Source organism: Fomitiporia mediterranea, assembly GCF_000271605.1.
Source record: "Fomitiporia mediterranea MF3/22 unplaced genomic scaffold FOMMEscaffold_16, whole genome shotgun sequence".
Taxonomy (NCBI): Eukaryota; Fungi; Basidiomycota; class Agaricomycetes; order Hymenochaetales; family Hymenochaetaceae; genus Fomitiporia; species Fomitiporia mediterranea.
This window is the reverse complement of record NW_006760401.1, coordinates 371,671-385,752: the sequence shown is the minus strand read 5'-3', so window position 1 is coordinate 385,752 and position 14,082 is coordinate 371,671. Positions and strand designations below refer to the sequence as shown.

The 14,082-nt window shown below is 41.7% G+C and overlaps 4 protein-coding genes across 4 annotated transcripts; 2 read left to right on the top strand and 2 right to left on the bottom strand.

Moving 5' to 3' along the window:
• Nucleotides 1-247: 247 nt before the first annotated feature.
• FOMMEDRAFT_31823 (uncharacterized protein) lies at nt 248-912 on the bottom strand (the record flags this gene model as incomplete). The annotated part of the gene is made up of 5 exons (XM_007271174.1): nt 248-400; nt 499-557; nt 654-716; nt 781-834; nt 888-912. The coding sequence occupies 5 exons, from the start codon at nt 910-912 to the stop codon at nt 248-250; spliced, it is 354 nt and encodes a 117-aa protein (XP_007271236.1).
• Nucleotides 913-1,145: 233 nt separating this feature from the next.
• FOMMEDRAFT_114090 (ArfGap-domain-containing protein) lies at nt 1,146-2,848 on the top strand (the record flags this gene model as incomplete). Its single annotated transcript, XM_007271236.1, has 3 exons — nt 1,146-1,220; nt 1,279-2,655; nt 2,708-2,848. 3 exons carry the CDS (start codon nt 1,146-1,148, stop codon nt 2,741-2,743), a joined length of 1,488 nt encoding a protein of 495 aa, XP_007271298.1. The 3' UTR covers nt 2,744-2,848.
• Nucleotides 2,849-3,791: 943 nt separating this feature from the next.
• On the bottom strand, nt 3,792-5,659 carry FOMMEDRAFT_149151 (phosphoglycerate mutase; the record flags this gene model as incomplete). The annotated part of the gene is made up of 13 exons (XM_007271235.1): nt 3,792-3,844; nt 3,915-3,985; nt 4,053-4,196; nt 4,254-4,329; nt 4,393-4,476; nt 4,540-4,747; nt 4,812-5,005; nt 5,059-5,102; nt 5,163-5,173; nt 5,228-5,259; nt 5,318-5,459; nt 5,534-5,584; nt 5,639-5,659. 10 exons carry the CDS (start codon nt 5,657-5,659, stop codon nt 4,286-4,288), a joined length of 831 nt encoding a protein of 276 aa, XP_007271297.1. The 3' UTR covers nt 3,792-3,844; nt 3,915-3,985; nt 4,053-4,196; nt 4,254-4,285.
• Nucleotides 5,660-5,862: 203 nt separating this feature from the next.
• FOMMEDRAFT_149150 (uncharacterized protein) lies at nt 5,863-7,190 on the top strand (the record flags this gene model as incomplete). Its single annotated transcript, XM_007271234.1, has 5 exons — nt 5,863-6,052; nt 6,119-6,135; nt 6,185-6,587; nt 6,652-6,713; nt 6,763-7,190. 5 exons carry the CDS (start codon nt 5,863-5,865, stop codon nt 7,165-7,167), a joined length of 1,077 nt encoding a protein of 358 aa, XP_007271296.1. The 3' UTR covers nt 7,168-7,190.
• Between the last annotated feature and the right edge of the window lie 6,892 nt (nt 7,191-14,082).

Below are 14,082 nucleotides of genomic sequence, written 5' to 3'. Positions count from 1 at the left end.
CTTTGTACCACTCAACAACAATACTAGTGATATTGGTGTCAGCAAGGATACTAAGAATGTCTAGTATGACATTGTGAACAGTCCTAGTGTTAGTGGTGTTAAGCTACACAGTAACCCACATGACAACAGGGCCAAACGTTTCGTCCTCCATACTGTCCTCAAGGGTTGAGAAGTAAACTGTCTTGAGTGTAGAGTACTTAAGGCTGTAGGCCTTCATTGATACAATGATCTGGGGAGTGACAATATTCTAGACATTGTTCAGCAGCATATTGAACACACTGTGGGCAGTCTTGGTAGGGACTTTGAAGAAGTGGGCTCCAGGCGAGGGGTTGGGAAAGGGGTTGGTCTTGAGATCCGAACGCCACATAAGCTTGGGAGGGTTGCTAGAGATGCTGTAGTACTAGAAGTTAGACTCATATTTTGAGATCAGGTTAGGTGCGACGACGGTGAAGGTGTCAGAGTCTATGCTGAGTTGTAAGAAGAGAGTATCCGCCTTACTGATGGTGGGAGAGATAGGAGAGCCAGGAGTGTCTTATAGGGCAGCCGGGTCCAAGTACCTGCGATTAAGGCAGTCCACTGTGAAGCATGTCACGACTGAAAACGCAAAAGGACGTTCGTATGAAACGCGCAAAAAAGAGGACGGAGCGACTTACAGCCCAGGCGCGTGGGGTTGGCCCTCACTTTATCGACCATAACTCGGACGCCCGGAGCGACGTCTACAAGGTGGACGGACAACAATGAGAGAGAGAGATGGACGTGTGTCATGACGAAGCGGCTCACTTGGGCCTAGGAAGGCGAGGGTATTGAGCTCGTCCTCGCTCAGGTCGAGAATCTCTGCGGGAAACGCTTAGCACTCGTAACGAGGAGGAAGGACGGGCACTACTCACTCTTGTTCCTATACGAAGGATCCATACGAGGTGATAGTAAGACACGTGTCGTGAGTGGCTATATACCTCTGTCGTGTCGTGAGTGTCACGTGGCGGAGATAGATTTCGTAGGTATATACCGTGTCTCTCCTCTGTAGGGACTGGCGCGGATGAGGCACGTGTCGTGAGTGTCACGTGGCAGAGATAGATTTCTCACGGTACCCGCGGTTAGTACTGCTCTCACTCTCTTCCTCCTCGCTACTGTCATCACGAACAGCAATGAGCTCAGAAGTAGTACCAAAGGAGGAGTCAGACAAGGTCTTTGCCGTCCTCAAGGCTCAAAAGGCCAACAGGGTAAGTCCGAGTCTTTGGAATCCGGGAGGAAGTATCTGACTGGTTGTGGTATGTATAGATGTGCTTTGATTGTCAAGCCAGTAGTCCGACATGGACGAGCATCCCGTATGGAATCTACATCTGCTACAACTGCTCCAGCGCACATCGCAAACTCGGTGTTCATCTCTCCTTCGTCCGTTCCACGAATCTTGATAACTGGCGCACAGACCAGCTACGACGCATGAAAGTCGGGGGGAACGCTGCGGCGACGGACTTCTTCACGAAGCATGGTGGTTCGTTGCTCCTCACCGAGAATAACACGGAGAAAAAATATGATAGCAAGGTCGCTGAGTTGTATCGTGCAGAATTGGATAAGAAGGAGAAGGCAGATGCAGCTATGTTCCCTGCTGGTGTTTTTGTTGAAGGTGCATCCGGTGCTACTACACCTGCGACTGCACCGTCCGAATCTGCAGACGACTTTTTCGACACATGGGATAAGCCTTCCGCCTCCTCCGATAAACCATCGAATGGCACTGCTGTACAGGCAAAACCTCCAGGGATTGTTCGTGCTGCATCGTCACCGCCAACTGCGGGCCCTCGTACAGTTACGTCAGCTTCTTTGCGTGCAGGCTCTACTGCGTCTGCCACTGCAAAACCTGCTCGTCTCGGTCTTGGAGCTGCCCGTCTCAACTCTGCCGCATCTACAACTCCTGCATCAGGTGGCACAAAGAAATTGGGAGGGCTTAGAGGAGCAGCAAAGGCTGTTACACCGGTTGACTTTGAGAAGGCACAGAAAGAGGCGGAGGCCGAAGAGGCGCGTATCAAGCAACTTGGTTATGATAGGAAGCGTGAGGAGGAGGAAGCTGCCGCAGCTGTAAAAGCCTCCATTGCCGCTTCGATTGCTGCTGTGAAAGCATCTACCGAGGTCGGAGGGCCGGCAAAGACGGGACTGACTGGTGCTCCATCTTCTGCTGCTTCCAGTGGCAATTCACGACTTGTGAGTCATCAGAAGGGCAGCAGCCAGGACATGGCACGCCTTGGGATGGGTATGAAGCGCCTCGGGCTCGGGTCAGCGTCAGCTACTCCGTCTACGTCTACTCCGTCCTCTCCAGCCATCACCGACGAATCTACAGAAGCACGAGAAAAATTCGGCTCGCAAAAGGCTATTTCGAGTGATATGTATTTCGGAAGAGGGATACACGATCCTAGTCGATCGGCGGAAGCGCAGGCGCGGTTGGCACAGTTCTCGGGTGCGTCGGCGATTTCGAGTGCATCGTATTTTGGGAGAGACGAGGAAGAGGAGGCTGCTGCGCGTGGGTTAGGAGCTGATGGAGGGTTGTTGGGTGATGGGAGCTTGGAGGGTGTGCAGGCTGCAGCTCGTGATGCTATTGCAAGGGTTATGGCTAACCCTGATGTGCAGAATGGCGTGGAGAGTCTGAGAGCTGGAGCTATGAAAGTGAGTGTCTCGTAACTTGTTGATGGGATAGTTGCTAACGATGGACTTTCAGCTAAGCGAATACCTAGCACAGATGGGCGAACGCTGAGGTTGTTTCCGAGAATAGAGCCCTGTTACAGAACCTTGGAGAGTCTATATTCTTTTCGTACTTCATGTGTATGCTCTTTTCTATACATTTCTCTTTTCTTCTCTCGGAAGTCGGATACGCCACACTTTTGGACTCGAATTTAGCAAGACCATGTCGACCCCTGGATTGTAAGGCCGAGTCAGTAATTACCGAATCAATGGACTGCGAACACAGGGCTCGTTCGACGGTGCGTTATCCAAAATAACTTGGTTTAATGGCATCTACTATTATAGGTGACAAGGAGAACAGCCTCGTGTATTGTGCTGTGCCGCAGCTGCAGAGCAAGACTGCCTAAACCTAATTATCTCTACCTTTTTGAGTATTTGGGCGCTTAGTGTCGGTGATGATCTTCTCGTATAGGCATCCTAATGACCGACAATGAACCTTTTCCTGCTCTGCTGCGACCTACATCAGCTACACCATGTTTGAACCTTATATCCAACCTCTTTGTAACGTCTTCTCGCTTCTTCGATGTGAAGGGTAGTGCACAGCTGTGCATAACGAGCTGGAGACATGGGCGTCTAATACACTATTTTGAGGCAAACCTTGTTGAGGAATGGGTTCGAGAAGTATCTACGCGCTATATGTTGACTCTGCATTGCTGTGAATGCGCGGTGAGCACGCTGGGATGCCGTTATGGTGGTAGCAGGTGACTCTAGTGATGCTCGAGGTGTAGATGGTATAAGATGGGTGAGTGGATGGATGGGCAGGTACTCAACGATCCACACTCATACTCCCCTCTAGTCCATCCTTACTAGTACTCTTACAACTATAGCACAATGCGTCTTCCGCTTATTGCTGTTGTTGCCGCCACTGCGTCCCTCCCTACTGTGCTCGGTGGCCCATTCACGTATGCACTATGCCAGACGGGTACGTGATTATCTCTTTGTCGGATAATCCATTTCGGAATATAATTCGACTATTCGTCTGATATTTCATTCTTTTGACAGGCTGTAATTTTGGTGCAGTGGCATGCTACGCTGCTGCAGGCTTTACATTTGGGACTGTCCTAGCTGTTACTGCGCCTGCGAGTATTTTGGCGTGTAACGCACTTCAGGGAGCGTACGTAATGCTAGCTATTTCTTGTCATCAAGTTTATGGTGCTAATCAGTAATATGATGGTGAAACGTAGATGCATGGCTGCTTGTGCTGTATCCCTTGTTGCACCAATACCATGATGTGAATCATTACCAATGATATTTGGTTCGTTCTTAACAATTCACCCTTCGATGGATGTATTGATATATTCTATTGTATATTTCTGCAACAGACATGACAGCCACAGCCATGTGATCTATCCTTCCATTATTCTAATAATCTTGCATTTTTCTGTTTGGTCCTCATTCTACTCCTGTTTTCCCTGAGGTAGTCCGAACCTTTGTATCGAGACACGTTTGCTAATCTATACAAGAATCTTGAATTACACTGTGTGAATTGCATAAGTGAAACATAATAAAAATCTAATACATACCCAAGGTCCCTAATCATTGTATTTGGGAAACATCACTGCAGGGTACTGATACTCTTGACGACCATTGGAACAATGCCTAGAGTGCAAGTAGTTGCGAGCTTTGGTGTGATCGAGGAACGTATTTGAGACGATTACGTACCTCCTGTTGGTAGTGGTACTGGCTTGTGATTCGCCGAGATCAGAAAGCCTCTAATGAATGCACTGTGTGCTGTGACCGAGATAACTATGAATGACCAACAAAGTGAGTTACGGTCGATGGCCAATACAAAAAACTAAATGCTATTACCAACTCCATTGTCGTTGTCGAATATGTAATCTAGTACATTGCGCCCGCGCTGTGCAACGTGTTCGTACGTTTCGCGTACGTTTGGGTCATGTAGTTCATCCTCTTCCGTGAAGCTGTCTTCAATCTTGAACTCAGGAAATTCTTTCATGATGTACGATTTTGAGCGACGTTTATCGCATGAATGTACGCCGTATATTTCTCGTGCATTCTAATCGATATATTAGTATGAATACTATACGTTAAGAAGGGATCGCGAAGAATATTGCATGCACCTCTAGAATGAGTGGCGGTCTATCCGCGAAATCGACAACTTTTGCAAAAGTGAATCGACATGTCTGTATAGCGCGTGTCATTGGACTGCAGTAGAGCCCATCAGGAAGTGGTGCGCCTGCTGCGACTTCATCGAGCCACATTGCGTTTGCGACTCGTGCCTGGTCCTCGCCGAGTTCAGTTAGGATTGGATCAGCTGTACAGAGAAGTTAGGATAATAAATATTAATGTATTGTTTAATGTATGTACGGCCCCAGACAATCTCTCCATCTGTATCGAGTCTAGCCCAGTACCTGTAACGCAGAGCTAGAGGATAAAATGCAGAGTCTGAAATACACGTTAAATATGCGCACTCGTTCCAAAGCTGTCATGACATTGAGTTGTACTGAAAGCGCCAAAAGCATCTACATTGACGCACCTTCCATCCATACTTCAGCTCAGCCAGGTTGTCTGATTTGATGAAATAATATAAGGAAAACTATGGCGAGTTGAATTTCCGTTCACATACGAAAGCCTTGTCCGTGGCGACCAGCGATGATGAGTTTATATGTTACACCTTGTGGCGCGGACTCGTTCAGCTCTGTGATTCGACCAATCGTGTTTGACCATCGATAATCAGAAGTATCCAGTAGTCCAAAATGCGGTGGGATCTACAAGCGAAGCAGTAGTGCTTGTACTTGGTCTCCAAGTTGAGCGGTTGTAACAAGAATAGGATTGTACGAACTGCATAATTGCCTTCATAACCTTCATCCTGTATGAAGAACCCTTGCACAATCTAAGAACATTATTTCAGGATTAATAAATTTATGAGCGAAAATGAGCTATTTACTTCGTACGACCGTGCAGACATGACTGGAGGAGAAAGACAGAAATTTCCAAAGACGGGAACTTAGAAATTGCGCGTGATGTGCACGTGCGAATCAATAACTCCTTTCAATTAATCCTTGTCTCATGCTATCACTGTCATTGGTTTGCTCCAGCCAGCACTACAGATTAATTCCAGTTAGGCGATTATCTCTCAGAGTGGTTCTCTTAGGCAAAACACCAGATACTATGGCAGAATTCTTTTCGGACAAAAGTAGTTTTCAATCTTCTGGACGTGGACGAGGTCGTGGGGGTAGACCCAGTGATAGAGGTAGAGGCAGGGGTGGATGGAGAGGAGGAAACCAGCGCGGAAGAGATGGTCCTGCTCCTGCTAGAAATGAATCCAGACAGAACTTCTCGAAACCGCCATTGACGCATTGTGAGCCAGCTTTTCACGGCACATTTTCTGGTTTGCCTCACCTTGATACATCTTCATGTTCCACAGTCCTTTCTGTACCGCTTGTAGGCCTGACTCATAACGTTGCATTTTTAACGGCTCATCAGATTAAAGGGACATCTACCAGCTGTACAATCAGCTATGAACTCATTTAGCTCGCAACTACTTGCTGCACAGCCACCAATCGACGGACTTGATCACTCGATTATTGTCACACCACGGCGTCTCCATCTTACACTAGGTGTTATGAGTCTGGAAGATGATTCAGCTGCTTTATCGACTGCAGGTGGAGCTGCGCAAGTCAAAAAAACAGTTTCCGCAGCATCCGAGTATCTAAAGAAGATACGTCCAAGTATTAATAATGCTCTGAATGGCCATGCACTGCGAGTACCGCTTACTGCAATTGATATTATGAAGCCGGAGAGAAATGATGCCTCGCGTGCACATATAATGTTTGCTGGTCCATCTGCGAGTGACTTGCGTTCGGTTGATGGGCAGCGACTGAAGTATGTTTGCGGTATGTACGAACATGACTTACCCTAAGCTGTTGACGAGATTTTGGTTGTCTTTTGTTTTTACAGAGCTCATTAATTCAGAATTTATAAAAGCGGGGTTTGCTGTAGATGATAAGCGTCCTTTGAAGGTAAATATTATTTCTGTCCAGGAACTCCTATCGAGTAACATCACTTTAGCTCCACTGCACGTTAATCAATACCTCTCATCGTAAGCCACGGCCACAAGGCGGATACGCGCGGCGAGTACCGTTTTCGTTTTCACAGGTTTGCAACTCAGATGCAGTGAGTCGTCTGAGAATAGCTGAACCTGAATCGACTTCTTCGAGTTCTGCTGGGGCGGGAGAAACAATCGCTCTTACTCAACAGACTAGAACGGCCGAGTCGGATCTACGAGGAGAGAGGGCAACAACAACCCCTGTCACTGCCATGGAAAAGGTTGCTGGACAGAACACGGGAAGCTATGCTGTACCAGTGGATTTTGGTACGCATACAGTGTCTGAGATCCAAATTTGTCGGATGGGCAGTTGGGGACCTGAAGGTGAATATGTTTGTGTTGGGAAGATTTCGCTGGATGGAGAGTAGTGTATTAACCTCAATGTCGAAATAAAATGTAGCAGTTCTACTGAATCGATAGTATTAAGCATACTAAGGTACGGGTCTGATAAGACCTTTGACTTTACGACCTTTGACTTTCCACACCCGGACCCTGAGTCCCACAACCCAAATAGGGATGGCCCTGAGTGATGTAATGATAGCTGATAATGTAATGTGATAGAATAATGATTGCAGATCATACCTTTCTAAAACAAAAATAAACATTCTTTAGACTGTATACAAGTGTATGGTGGCTAAAACAAACAAAATAATACAATCCTAGCATGTCTTACATGTGTTTCAACTGTACTACACTACTATGACCTCCTCTAACAACTCTAGAGTGCTGGAAATGCTAGCTACAAGTACTGAAGGTTTGGAGAGAGTATCTTATAGTGTATTCTTCTCCTTTCCTGTATTATGTAACCTTACAGTTTCACCAGCCACTTGATTACATAATACTCTCCTATTTAATGTCTTGCATACTCCTTGTCTTGTCTTATCAATTCTATTCTGTTGACTGTTCTGTGTCTCAGTGTAACATTGGCTTCACTTTTTTTTGAATGTCTCAACCTACTGGTCCTACAATTGTATAAAGGGACCACATCAGACTGGTGTCACTCAGCACACACTCAGTGCTACTACAGTCAGCCAACTAGTTCTCCTGCCACTCAAGATCTCATACATCTGTCTTGTGTCCTAGTACTCTCTCCAAACCTTCCTGTCTAGTTGTGTCCTGTCTAGTCCAGTCTAGTCCTGTTGTGTCCTGTTGTGTCCTGCCAACCATGCCTTGAACTCTAGCAACCTTCTGCAGCTTCAAGCCAAACACAGCTCCTATGGTTTTGGATGGCCAGATGTTAGCAAAGCTACTCTCTGAATACACCTGTCATTGTTGTGCATTCTTTACCTATGCAAACATAGTAGAAGATAATCAAGTCAGGCTCATAATCCACAGCCTTGAGTCTATTAAAGTACACACATGGTACACTACTCAGCCTGATTGGATTGAAGCTATAACCTTTGAAGAGTTCATTACTAACTTACACAACATTGTCCTTGAGCACAACTGGGAGATGAAGATACATAATAAAATTAAGAACATGTGTCAAGGTACTGACAATACTAATACATTCTACTTCAAGATTTCTGGCAAGAACAATCTCCTGTCTGGTACCCCCTTTACTCTGTCCAACCAAGAAGTTTGTTTCTTAATGAATGCACACTTCAAACTGGATCTTAAGCTCTTAATCAACAAAGTGTCTATCCAGAATATTGTGGATTTCTCCTTATAGCTTTAAGCAGTATGTAAAGCAGATGTATGTGTTCAGAATCAGAGAGAGCTTGTCTCTAATACTCTACACAACTACTACAACAACTGTACACATCAGTTAGCACCTCTGGCTCTTAGAGTTGCTAGAGCCCCTAACACTAATATCCAGGTTAGCCAGAGTCTACAAACCCTCACAAAACTTGAGAGACTCACAGCTGTAGAGAAATTCATACTAGACAGACACAACAGCTGTTTCAAATGTAGGTACCTCTACACAAATCACTAGGCAAAAGACTGTATGATACCTCTAGAAAGACAAAACTGTAGGGCTCTAACAGAAGAGGAAGGGATACACCTTCACCCTAAGACTCTTCCTGCCCTAGTTCTGCTTGGCTGTGTCAAGGCTCCTGTGTCAGCCATAGGTTTGGAACCCTAGACTTCTCAGATCCCTGACTATACATGTATGGTCCTCCAGCTAGATAACCTGGAGGAAAAGGAGAACATTGATACAGACACATCTTAAGATGACATGGACATTGTTACAGCTACTCTTAGGGTGGAAATGCTCTCTTTGGTCTATGTTAATGATTCTGATGAGTATATGAAATTTAATATTCTACAAATCCATTAGGACTGTTCACTTTCTGGCCCACACATTACTACCCATGTTAAGACACTTATTGACAACAGATCATTCTTAGTAATTATTGATCAAGCCTTAGCTCAACAGCTCAGTCTCTAGTGCTTTTGCCTCCCTAACTCTATACATGTCACACTAGCTATTCTAGAGTTGCTGAAACAGTCCCTACAGGTCCTATGTCACTATGTAAAGATTTCTCCTACTTTCTTAGATTCCTCATAGTCCTCCCACATCATTCCTACCATTATTTCCCCTTCTGCTTGTGCACCCCTTATTTTAGGACTACCTTTCCTCTAAGTAAACAATATCTCTATTTCCTACTCTGAAAATAGCATCTTGTGTACTTCTCTGTCTTATCAATTAGTCCCTGTAACTAAGACATTCCTGTAAAAGGGAAACATTCCTGAGATTGAATCTCCAGATATTGTTACTATGATCCAACAGTACATTGAAACCCTTGCTGAGTAAGATCTTCTGGATTGACATTATACAACTGTATGTAATAATCATACAGATCTTTTTCCTAAGGAACTTCCACACATTAATAATCTTCCTAATAATGTATTTCACTGTTTTAAGTTGCTCAACCCTAATCATACTATTAAAACACAGTAATACTCTTGCCCTAGGAAGTATTGTGAAGCCTGGGAAATCCTCTTAAAGGGGCATCTTGAATCTGGAAGATTGTGCCTGTCATCTAGTCCTGTTTCTAGCCCTGCATTCCTTATTGCAAAATCTGACCCCTACAGTACTTCCTCACATAGTGTGTGACTTTTGTAAGCTTAACAACAATACAGTGCCCAATAATTTCCCCTTACTAAGAATTGATGATATCTTGGCTGACTGTGCCAAAGGATCTTACTAGGGCAAGATTGACATGACTAATGCATTTTTTCAGACAAGGGTGTATCCAAACAACATCCACTTAATAGCTATAAATACTCCTCTTAGTCTATACAAGTGGACTGTTATACTTATAGGTTGTTACAATACTCTAACTACTCACTAGCACTGAGTTACAGTAGTATTATGTTATTTGATTAGAAAAGTATACTATGTTTACCTGGATGACATTGTTATCTGGTCTGCAAGTCTTGAAGAGCATTATCAAAATGTCACAGAAGTTCTTCATACTCTCTCTACTGACCAATCTGGTATTTGTGCTAATCCTACAAAGACTGAGCATATTGCTCAATAGCCTCAACCAACTTCTGTAACCAAAATGCATGGTTTTCTTAGACTTGTACACTATCTTACTTGTTTCTTACCTAACCTTACAGATCACTCAGCAGTGTTGAATGCTCTGATGACTAAGGATGCAGAAAAGGAATTTCTGTAATGGAATTCCTAACACTAGCATGTATTCAAGGCCATCAAAGATCTTGTCCTGTCTGTAGATTGCCTTACAGTCATTAATCACCAAAATCTGAGTAATAACAAGATTTTCCTATACACTAACACCTCAGATTTGTGCTTGGGTACAGTCTTGTCCTTTGGAAAAACCCTAGAGACAGCCTGCCCAGTAGTGTATGACATTACACCTTTCAAAGCTGTCAAACTCAATTACCTAGTACACAAGAAAGAACTCCTCACAATTGTTTAGACACTTAAGAAATTCTGTACAGACCTTTTAGGAACTACATTCACTGTATTTACAGACCACAAGACCCTCACATCATTTCTGTCTCAAAAAGACCTTTCTTACAGACAAGCATAATGGCAAGAATTCTTATTACAATATATCTTTAATGTTTAATACATTCCTAGCAAAGCTAATACTGTAGCTGATACTCTGTCTTAAATGCCTCAAAGTATTGAAGCACAATCTTCCTCTCTAGTAGCCTCCTGTCTTGCCATCACTTCCAACACTGCTATTCTTAATAAGATCTGCTCTGGCTACAAGGATAATACCTTTTGTGCTAAACTTTTGTCTCAGCCTCAGGAATTGCTAGGCATCAAATTAGAAAATGGTCTTCTTTTTCTAGGAGAATGTCTTGTTATCCCTCATTTTTAACAAGTGTAGCAGGAGTGCCCCAAGTACTCTCTCTTATTGAGACATCAAGCAAGTATCTACCTTATATACTATATAGTGAAGTCTGATAATCTGAGACATTCCAAGAGCAGTAATTCTACATAAAGGCAATTAGGGATTTCCTAATCCAGAGCACAATCTAATACTCCCCTTCAAGCATTAATTAAGAACTAAGACTGTATGCCTAATAGTTTGTTTAGATGCTTGATCTGCAGGACGTGGAGAGCCTTTGTAAGGATGTCTGCTAATTGGTTCTGTGATTGAACATAGCATACATTAATGTATTCGTTTTGAATGTAACATTGTACAAAGTCTTTTTGTAAATCAAGATGTTTAGTGTGAGCATTGTATGTTATTTTGTCAGACTTTACAGTCTTTATTACACCTTGATTATCACAATAAATTGTAATGGGTGCTGATTCAGTCTGCAGTACTTCTTCAGTGAATCGTTTGAGCCAAATGGCTTCTTGAGTAGTATACACTAGTGCTTGCAACTCTGCTTTGTAAACAGATAGTAGTACCAGGTTTTACTGTTTGCTTGACCAAGATATGGTTGATTTAGCTAATTGAAAGATGTAACTGTTTATTGCTTTATGTCCTTCCATCATTCGTCTGTCTGCATCACAATAGCCTCATAGTTTTAAGGCGTTTGTGCTTCCAAGTTGAAGCTAACAATTTGTTGTATATTTTAAATATGCAAAGCAATGTTTCACTACTTTGTAGTGATGTGTTTGGGGCTTTTGTAAGTAGCATACTAATTGCCCAGTAATATAAGATATGTCTGGCCGTGTGCAGTCTGCAACATATCTTAACAATCCTACCATATTCATGTATAGTATTGTTTCATTATTACTTTTGTTTGTATTGTATGTATTGTTTGTATTGTTAGATAGATCTATTCTAGGAGTAATAGGTGTTCATAGTGCCTTTTTGCTTTCAAAGTAGTAACGCTTGATTATACTTTCAATATAATGCTTTTGCTGTAAGCTAATCATTCGTTGTAGTCTATCTCAGCTTATTTCAATACCAAGTAGCTAATGTATTTTGTTACTATCAGTAAATGCAATGTGTTGTCTTAATGCATGTTTAAATGCCATTATTATAGCAATAGTTTTGCCAATAATTGTAATATCATTAATGTGCATAAATGTTACAAGAATTGTTTTATTATTTTGTTTCTTGTAAAATACAGTGTGATTGTAATTAGCTCGTTCTAATCTGATCTTAAGTAGTAGTTCAGTAATCTTCTTGTACCATTGTCTACCTGCTTGTTTCAATCTGTATAATACTTTATTTAAGTATAACACTTGTCCAGGTTTAATATCTGTAAGTAGCCTGCCTGGCAACAGTTTCATGTAGATGAGTTTGTCCTCATTTAATTCTCCATAAAGATATACAGATTTTACATCTATCTAATGTATTTCATAGTTCTTAGATGCTGCCCAAGATAACAATAATTGTACTGTTAATAGTTTTGTTACTAGAGCAAATAAGTTGTCAGAATAGAAGTCTATTCCATTCTTTTGAGCATATCCTTGTACTACAAATTGTGCTTTGTATTTGTCTATTCAGCCGTTAGCTAGTCTTTTGATTTTATAGACAAATTTTGTTCCAATTACATTTGTATTCATAGGGGGGATAGCATATATCCACACATTTTGTTATTGAAGTGACTGTATTTCATCCTTCATAGCTTTGATCCATTGATCTTTGTCTATATGTATTATAGCATTATAATACATTAATGGATTGTTATAGACTTCATTGAGGAATTTGTTAAATTCTGTTAGATACATAGCTAGGTTTATATCATCTTTGTAATTTAAACCTATAGTTTGTTTAACCAGTCTTTGCTCTTGTGTAGAGCATTGTATGACAGGTTCTTTATCTTTATTATTGTTATTAGGAAGAGTTTCATTGTTGTTTGATGTATCATCATTATGATTATTTTCCCCTTCAATCCTAGACATTGGTTTGTCTATGAATTGTATGTTGCACTCAACAGTAATTTTATTATCATAGCACACTAAGTGACCTTTACTGTCATTATCATAACCTAGCCATTGTGTGTGTTGGCCTCTAGGTTGTAGTTTATGTGTTCATTTGTTCTGTATGATACAATATGTACTGAATTCTCATATATTATCTATTTGATAATGTTCATTATACTGTTTGTAATATGGTGTTACAAAATTAATAGCAGCTCTCAGTGTTCTGTTATGAATAAACGTTTGATATTGTACCACATATACTCAGAATTTCATAGGTAATTTTGCTGATAACAGACACGTATGTACACTGTTAAAGATAGTCTTATGCATACATTCTGCAACTCTGTTCTGCTACAGTGTATTGTGTACTGTTAATCTACATATTGTTCCTTGACTTTCAATATACATAGTGAAGTCTTTACTTAGGAACACTGTATCATTATCACTTTGGAGAGTTTTTACTCTTATACTGTACTGTGTAAAGAGTTTCATTGTATACTTTACATATTCAGTGAAAGCATTACTTTTATACCACATAGGTAGCATAGTTACCCATTGTGTAGCATCATCTACAATGGTAAAAAGATATTCGTACTTACTGTAAGCTTGTACTGGGGCAGGTCCCTATATATCAATATGGAGATGATCTCCATAGGATTGTACAAGAGGTGTTGTTCGTATTTTTGGTATTTCATTACATTGTATGTTTGCTTTGATACAATCTGTACACTGCACATTTTTATTGTCTGTTATCCTTTGACTTATAATCTTAGAATACTCTTGTATGAGTTTGTGCAAGTAATCAAAATTAACATGACCCATTCGTCAATGTAAATCAACAATAGTGATTACATTAATAGATTGTTTGTTATGATGAGAAACTATCATATACAAGTTATTTTGTACATGTATTTCACCAATCTTTGTATAAGCAGGAGAATAAATAATACATTCATCATTTGTTTTTGTT